A 9,023-nucleotide genomic window follows, 5' to 3' on the forward strand; every position below is an offset into this window, starting at 1 on the left:
AAATATAGAATATTTGTAAATCAGAGGGAGGGAAAGATACTCTTTAAATCTATTCTTTTCCATTTAAACACAAACGTTAACCTTTGAATAGAGAAAACAAAGTAATTATTTTGAATTTGACATCAATAAAACAATCTATTATAGTTAACTTAAATGTTTATGATTACATGTGACAGATCTAGATTTTAAAAATGTGTTATGTTTTACAAAGAACTCCTGTGGACCTGTTTTCCTACTTCCTTTGCAATATTATTCCTAATACATACTTTTAAATGTCCTTGGCTTAGGAAACATACTGATTTCTTAGAATTGTATGCACAGCACCTGACACAGAGAACCCGCTTTGGAAGTGGGAAGCTGACACGCAAGCCCCGTGTGCGTCCCCTCAAGCGAGGCTTTACAGGCGTGTGCGGTGGGGGCAGCCTGAGCTGTGAGGATCTCACACCACAGCTCCTCCTGCTACCCAGACAGGAGACTAGAGCAACTGGACACTTGTGAACTTGCTGAAGACAGGTGCTCCATCAGGGTAACTGAAACACCCACTTCTAGAAGACAAAGACTCTTAAAGGGACACAAACCTTTGGGACAGAAAATGGACTCTCCTTGAGTCACTGATGTTTCCTAAAATACAACTTACTTTAATTTTTAAAAGCCTAAATTACTGTATTTTCTTTCTCATAGTCTTATCTTCTAAGAAAACATAGTTAGAGTGCTTACTTAGACAACGAATTCAACTGTTCTTGAAGAAGATTCTTTATTTCTTCATTTTCTGGATAATTGCTGTACAGAAAAGATTTTGAATGCATTCATTATCTCTTCACTTAAAACCATTTATTTCTTCACCAGAAAAAAAAAAAAAAACTGTTACTAGAGAAACAATCTCTTTGTAGTCGTTGGTTAAAAAGCAACAGTCTACTCAGGAACCCACAAAACATCTTTAATGTCTGCTTTTACTTGATTTAGTCAAAACAAAGAAATGAGTAAGGAAAGTCTCTTTGGCTTTCAAGAAACCAAAAAATTTACCAATGGGCTCTAAAAACTATCAGGTGTAGATTCACGTTAATAAGGAATTGAGTGATGACTGAAGGAGTCTGCTCACTCTGCTGCTCTGCAAAATGGACATTCACTTCTCTAAGCAGATACCTCCTGGAGCACAGACACATCTTCACGCTATTTTTTTATTCCCCTACCCCATGCCTACCTGTGTGCATTCCACATGGTTTAAGTTCAGCAATATTTATCAGAATCATAGCTACTAAAAATAGTTTCAGTGAACAGTTTTGCAATGAGGCAGGCATTGAGATTTATAAAACATAAAAGACCTCTGAAGAAGGCTCATTCTTGCTGCTTTTAAAAAGAATTAGGCCTGGACTCAAATTCCACTTGGTCTCCACTGGCCCCCTTCACACTCACTTTGCCGCGCCCCAAGTACGATGGCCACATGGCCACTGGGGAGCAGCACGTGTACTCACGGCGCCCCAGACTCACACCCCCGCCAAGGCCCCAGAGAGGCAGAAACTACGGGCAGATCGGCGATTTTCAGTGTGTCTGCTGTCTCTGCCTCGACTTGGTTTTAAGGTTTCAATCCTTTTAAATGCTAGGGTACAGGTCACTGCTGATTTTCATGGGTGTCCTTCAACTCCAAGGAAATTAAGGAAAATAAAAATGGAAAAAACTTACACATGAGAAATATCCAAAGTGTACTGCCCATTCCAAGGCTGGTGTAGTAAGAAAGCTTTCAAGGCCAGGGAGGCCCTTGGGACAAGGAGGTAAGGGCACCACACAGGCTCTAGACCGAACAAAAAAATTAAATTTTATACCACTGTGAAGCTTCAGCTATGGACAGTTTACAGAGAAGTCAGCAGAGAACAGTGTACGAATCCGGTGGCAAGTGAGAGAGGACGTTCAATGTAATCACTACTTAAGACACACGGGCTAAGAGTGGAGAGATTCTCTTCACAACCAACATATTTTTCTCTCCTTTCAAAGATTTAGGTTGTCTGCATGGCATACAACAATGATCTTACTTGAATAAAAGATTCAATACAACATGAATATAGCTCATTATTTTGAAATACTAACAATAATCATATTTACCAGTATCATCTTATACCATTCGATGTATTTACTTTTCTGAGACTATTAAACTAACATGGCCCATTAACCCTGACTTTCTAGTTAAAGGGATCAGGCCACCTCTGATCAACTGCATTCTCAAGAATCACCTATAAAGGTAACCTCTGAACAAAATGACTACCTTCCTAGAAGGCTCTGGACCCCAGCACCTACCACAGGCAGCAGTTGGCTTACTTAGGGTACGAGAAACAAGATTTACCTGTTTTTCAACAAGTTCCAGTGCACAGAAAGGAGACCCGGAGGCTCTAACCCCAGGAAGCTGAGATCTGACGCCTTAAACGCCCCACTTGTTAGACTGTAGACCTTACACCCAGTTCCCCGGGATCTGCCGGCTTTTACAAACTCAGCCTCACTGGCTTCCTGCAGAGCCTTCCTCCATGGAGCCTCTGGATAGACGCAACTACACGAAATGACACGAACCCACAAATGGCGTTGCCTACGTAAGTGATCACACAGACTTTACGTTCTGCTGCACGACACGACAGTCGCTAGCCCTCCATGGCTACTGAGCACTGTAAATATGGCTGCTACGATGAAGGAAATGAATGCTTATTTAATTTTAATTAAGTTAAATTTAAAAACTAATAGGTGATTCAGTCATTGGATAACTTTTAAGAATATTTAGAACTTGGATACAAGACAATTTTCTCAGTACATTACATAAAACCAAATCGAGTATTTCTGATGAAAATTTGTCCTCTGAATTAAGATATGCTCTAAATGTAAAATACACACTGGATTTTGGAGACTAAGTACTAAAACATGTAAAATATCTCATTAGTAATTTTTAATACTGATTTTATGTTGAAATGATAAAATTTTGGATATACTGGCTCGAATAAAATTTTTATTAAAATCAATCTCATCTGTTTCTTTTTACCTTTTTGATGTGGGTACTAGAAAATTTAAACGTATATATGTGGCTCAGATTATATTTCTATTGGACAGCACTGCTTTAGAAAACTTCATTCTATGTAATTAAGTACGAATTAGATCATAGATAAATATTTCATATGGACTTTTCAATTCTAAGTTGGAAAGTGGTCAAGAATATTTCTACTACTACTCTACTTTTCACAACCAAGAGTTGATTCAATAAGATCACTTAAAATTCAGTCCATTTTCAAAAGTTCTCTGTTAGTCTCCAGACATCGTGATAGTGGTGTTCTTTTCAAAAATCTAAGGTCTAGTCAAGGCTCCCGCCTGCACTGGCCTGTCACATCTCCGCCCTCCTGCTACCAAGGACAGACCTCACACTTTGCTTTTGCTCTTACACGACGTTTTAATTTTTGCAGTGTCAGCTGTCATAGAAAATGGCCTGCTTTCTGATTTGTTTGTTTCTGGGCATCGGACTCAGGTTAATTATTCTGGGCGAGAGCACCACACAGGGGAGGCTGAGTACAGACCGCTGCATCCCCATCGGAAGCACGTGGGCCAGTTCCCTTCTGGTGACACTGCACGTGTCCGTCCAAGTACCGAGGAATTCACCAGGGCATCATTTCCCCTTTGGCAGGTAGCATGTGGGGGAGATACTGTGAGGCTGAACTTCCTGTCCCCAAACATCCACTTACCCAGTGATTTGACATCTGCTTTATGATCCTTGCTTGAATCAATATCACATTAGGAGTTACAAGTTGGTGATTTTATAATTCTACTGTTCTGCCTGCATTTATCAACTGGCTTTCTTTTATAAGCACGAGCTTTCCCTTCTTGCCCATTCCCCCTTGAGCATTACTATGAAATGATGGACTTTTTTTATTCAACACTGATGTCAATATCACAATGATCTTTGCAATGCTCAGAGTCCCCCGGATTTGACTGAAGCCCCTCGAAGCTGGTTTTGTATCCTTATGACAGGTTCTCATTGGGTTTTCAATTCCTTCTTTAATTTCTGGAACCACACAATGTCCCAGACTCATACTGCAACTTCTCTGCTTCTATCCTGAAATAAAGTGTTTGTCCGAGAAGCCCTGATTCTTTTTATTTTTATTATTTTTTTATTTTTTAATTAATTTTTTTATGGTGACATTGGTTAACAAAATCCAGTAAGTTTCAGCTGTATACTTTAACAGTAAAGCATATATATACATTTACACTGTGTGTTCAACTCCCATAGTTAGATTTCTTTCTGTCGCCCTGGTTCTTTTTAGTCAGAAAAGGGAATCTCCCACAGGCCTCCCCTCCAGTGTGGTGTGAACATGTGTTTCCTCACGGCCTGGCACCGGGATTTCCAAGCTTCTGAATCTTTGTTAATCTGATAGGTGAGAGATGATTCCTTAGTAGTTTTAATTTGCATTTTTCTTATTATGAATAAAGTTGCACATCTTTCCACATCATGGGCGAAGGGCCATCTGAATATCATTTATTTCTCCCTGTGGACAATCTGCTAATGACCTGCAAATACTTTCACCAAGTTAATGTTTGTATTTTGTTTTGCTTATAGTTTCTTTTGCTAGAGAATTTTTTTTTTTCCATTTAGTCAAATTTATCTTTTCTTTCACACCCAGGTAGTAAAGGAAGGAATGCGCCTGGTAGCAATGAGGCTTACCTACCTATCTGCAGAACCACCGAAACGGAGGAAGGTGGTTAGACTACTGAATGTTCCCTCTTTCCATTCACCCCTCACAGATGGCAATCTTATGAGTCTCAAATTTTCAAGTCAGCCCCTTTCACTATCAGAGAGGAGTAGCTGCTGGAATGAAGTCACAAAATGTCTGGAAATAGTAAATGTTACAGAACAAAATTTAATAACATAAACTCGAGTGTTTTAAGGAAAGTTCCCAGGCAACATGGAAACTACGTGGAAGTTCCTTAATCAATGGACAAGAGAAAAGGCACGAGAGATCTCAGAAAGCAGCACTGCAGAGTTTATGTAATGCGAGTAAGACATTTACGAAGTCTGGGAAAACTGAAGAAAACATCTTATTTTAAAAAGCAAATCTGTGTTATTTCTCTCAAATAAACTATTGTTGATAGCATGCCCATGAGCAAACACCAACTAAAAGTGAACTCTATTATCTCTCGCCCTCAAATGAATTTAAATCTTTCTTCTCAAGGGCAAAGATCAGCCATGAAAAATAGGCGATCATCTAAAGGCTGGAGAAACTCACCTGCCAGAGCTCACTCACTTCTGGAAATTACACAGTTAGAATGAAAAGGCAGCTGGCATCACTGCTATTCTCTTAGCCACGTCCTGCCTCATCCGGGCTGTAGCTATCTGAGGTGAGAACCAGAAACACGTGCAGGCTTTTCGGTGCCTATATGACAGCAGTGCAAGAATCAGGAACTAAAGAGCCAGTAAGAAAAGTGGTAGAAAAATTACTCCTCCGCTTGGAGGCGGCAAACATCAAGGTGAGCAGGCAAGCTAGCGGTGAGAGGACCCTGCTTCAGGGATTTTGTTCACTGGACTCAATGAGGAGGGAAGAGGGGAGACAGAGGACACCACTGACATTCTGGGCAGGACCATTTTTCTTCGTCTAGATTGCTCCATTCATGGCACGTTATTTAGCATCCCTGGACCTCTCCGCACTCACAAGTTGTGATATGTTTCCAAACGCCCTAAACAGAAACTACTAAAAATGACTGTGGAAAGCTGAGGCAGAGAAGAGGAAAGGTTCGTATATAAACCTGATTTTAAAACCTCCTTTCTACCTGAGCTCACTTGGGAAGAACGTATTCAGCAGTTGCTCAAACAGCTGGGTAGGAAGTTAGATCAAAAAGTCTGACACCACGACGACACTATTTCAAGTGTGTGGAAACTGCATCTACTAGAATGTTACTATAAGTCTCATACTCTTGGATTTCTTTTAGATGCTGCTAAAAGAATATTAAGATTTTTTATGCTGTTTTATGAATCAATACTTTATGATATTCTCTACTTATTATCAAGGAGAAATGAAGAAAATATATTAAATAAGATATATTAAAGCATATGACCTAAATTGACTTTACTTTTATCCCACATACGTCTAAAATACATTTCTAATTCCCCAGAATAGAAATATATTATATTTTCATATTTTTCCAAGACCAAATCAGCCAAATATCTGGTGGTAAACATAGACATCTTTTTCCTAACTCCATATTTACATTATCATCAGTTTTTATTCTTAACATGTATCGAGTGCTGTTCTGACTTTAAAGTTCAATTTGTGGAATGGAGGCACAATTTTATTGACCTTTCTCCACTACTATTTAAAAATGTTTCTGTTTCTAGCTAATGCTGAACCGCTAGAGGTTAAATAGAAATATATATATTTTTAATATTACAAAAACGCTAAAAGAAACACGTGATCTAAAATCCGGCTGCAGGTCAGATGTCTGAGCGTGGTGCTAGCACGAGTTAATGATGGGCTCTAACTCTGTCATCAGTTAAAGGAGAAGCAACCTTGGCTTTGGAGATTTTTAGATTCAAATTTTAAATTAAAGGTCAAAGAAAAGCTTCTCAAACATTTATAACTGCACACTTCTTTACCTAGAACTAGTAAAAAAATGAAGAAAAAAAAATCATCCTCGATTTCCTTAGCAATTTTAGGTTTACGATTGCTATCTAAGCTCTTCCCTGGGAGGAGGTCCTGCTATTTCAGCAGAGCCGGCAGTGTCTTAGGGACAGATATGGGGCTGCAGTGCTCGACGTCTCGCAGTTACAGTTGCACAGTAAGAAGTGGTGGTGCCCAAATACAGTGGCAGGGGTGGGGCAGAGACAAACACAAAAGCCACCTAACATAAGTTACTACAGCCCGGCTAACATCAGCAGCAACTTGGTGATGCCTCAAGCATGAACCTAACAATAAGGAGGTTTTCAAACCCTTACTGTCTGAATGTGCCAAAGATTGATTTTCCCAAGGTACAGACAATTCCCAGACCTGACAGTTCTGTGCTGAAACTCACTAAATGACTAAACAAGTCTCTTGTGAATTTTTTTTACAGACCAGACAGCCTAAAGTGTACACCAAAGGTATGCTTGGAGAATACTTAATATAGGACGTTTCCTGCTTTGTTCCACTTGGGGTCAGAATACATCTCTATCTAAAAGTATACTGCAAGAATTGACACAGCATTAAATCAGACAAAAGCTGCCTTTCAAAGCGACTGATGGATGTAGTCGATCTTCTCATTCTTTTCTTAAAGTCACATAAGAGGTTATTTGTGCTAAAATCATTTTCACTCTGGTAAAAAACAACCTTAAAAAAACCATACAATAAAAGAAAAGGTATTGCGATCATCTAATTTTGTTTTGACTGGCCATTTAACAAGTCATAAGACAGGCATCAACATTTGTAAGACTCAGAATACTTTCTAAAGTGACTTATCAATGATATATGTTTGCAAAAGATATAAGGCTCATTATTAAAAAGCCAGCAGCAGCATATCACTAGATTCATGTCCTCTGATGAGTCCCCCTAAATTCTGAATAAGCCATTTTTATGGATATAAAATCTTGGACCTTTTGAAAAAGCACTCAGAAAAGGGCAAAAAAAGGGTACTTACAAACTGGAACTGACACCTACCGTTACAAAGTCCAGCATCTCCGTGGTAAAAACACTTAAGCCTGTTAACATATTTTCTTAAACTCAGATTCATAGCAAGCAAGACTGAAATAAACAGAAGCAGCTCTGCTCCCTCAGAAGAGAGCGAGCACCTCGTGCAAAATAAAGACGGGTCGCAAAGCCTCCTTTCATTTGAGCTCCATACCGGTCAACTCTTGCTCATCCATTCTGAAACACGAAGACTTCATAGACATCTCGAGGACTCTGATACACCCATCGTCTGATGCCAAGATCACTTTGTCTGATGTACTCCAGTCCACGTCCAATATCCGAAAGGTCACATTTCTTCCGCTTCTTAAACTGCTCACCATCTGAACCTTCAAGAGTGAATTTGGTTGTCACTTTCAGAAAGAAAAGGAAGATGTTTATCATTCTGAATTACATAATCAAAGAAAGATGGTGCCCATGGCAAAGGCCCAGTGGAAGTTTAAAACTGAACAGTCTTCGGCAGGCAGGCCACATCTTAAGGGTCCCAACAGTGATTACGTTAAAAAAAAAAAAATCTGTTGAGCTGCCACCTTTGGAGCAGAAATACTGTAAAATGAAAATTTTAAGAAGAAAACTGTTTCAAGTTTTGACAAACCCATTATAGTATTCATTTCTGAAAAAGCAGGAAGAAAAAACACAGTTTCTGTGACCAGCAGCTTCACCTGCAGTGCACACACGAGGGGCCGAGCCTACCTCTTTAGTATCCCACACTTCAGCTCCATCATTGTACATGGCTATTAATTTCTGGTTTCCTTTACCAGGGGCAAAACGAATCTTCCTCACCCAGCTTCGGTGTGTAGGTATTCCTCTGAGGACAAACAAACACCAAAACACCAATATGAAATAGAGATTGTTTTCTCATCAGCAGAAACTATGTCCATCATCCCTTTCTATTTCCGTTTTTGATAAGGTCTGGTGACAGGAGAACCACCTTACTTTCTGGGACAAGGGCCGCATCTGACAGAAAGTCTGCCCTTTAACAACAGCTGGAATAATGTCCCAATACCTCTGTGGGGCCACTTGCAGATATGAATGATCCAGAGCTTGGCTCAAGGCCCTTCCTTCCAAGTTCAGTGACAAGAGACCCAAGCGTTCAAACTACAGGCCATGTTTAGTGACCCTGCTTAGCAAGTCACAAGCCTCCACTGGAACTATATCAAGGTTACATTTTTGTTTTTTTAAGCAAATAACAAGACTGCGTTCTTAGCTCATACCTGGATACTCTGCCTTTCAAATCCCAAAAATTTAAATTTCCATCCATATCTCCAAGAACTAACGTATCGCCTTTCCAAGCGATGCAGGTAATACTACCCATACTTCCCTAGAAAAGAACAGAAACAAATACACATA

The 9,023-nt window shown here is 39.6% G+C and overlaps 1 protein-coding gene across 2 annotated transcripts in view; it reads right to left on the reverse strand.

The window, feature by feature from the left end:
- Positions 1 to 9,023, reverse strand: part of WDR11 (WD repeat domain 11) — a 65,503-nt gene that overhangs the window by 8,154 nt on the left and 48,326 nt on the right. For both annotated transcript variants that reach the window (XM_011359219.2, XM_011359220.2), the window contains 5 exons: positions 8,888 to 8,994; positions 8,367 to 8,481; positions 7,831 to 8,002; positions 1,681 to 1,789; positions 718 to 780 (listed from right to left, as the gene is read on the reverse strand). In XM_011359219.2, coding sequence (XP_011357521.1) covers positions 718 to 780; positions 1,681 to 1,789; positions 7,831 to 8,002; positions 8,367 to 8,481; positions 8,888 to 8,994 — 566 coding nt within the window. The remainder of the gene's footprint in view (positions 1 to 717; positions 781 to 1,680; positions 1,790 to 7,830; positions 8,003 to 8,366; positions 8,482 to 8,887; positions 8,995 to 9,023) is intronic.

Source organism: Pteropus vampyrus, unplaced genomic scaffold (genome assembly GCF_000151845.1).
Source record: "Pteropus vampyrus isolate Shadow unplaced genomic scaffold, Pvam_2.0 Scaffold46, whole genome shotgun sequence".
In the NCBI taxonomy this organism is placed as follows: domain Eukaryota; kingdom Metazoa; phylum Chordata; class Mammalia; order Chiroptera; family Pteropodidae; genus Pteropus; species Pteropus vampyrus.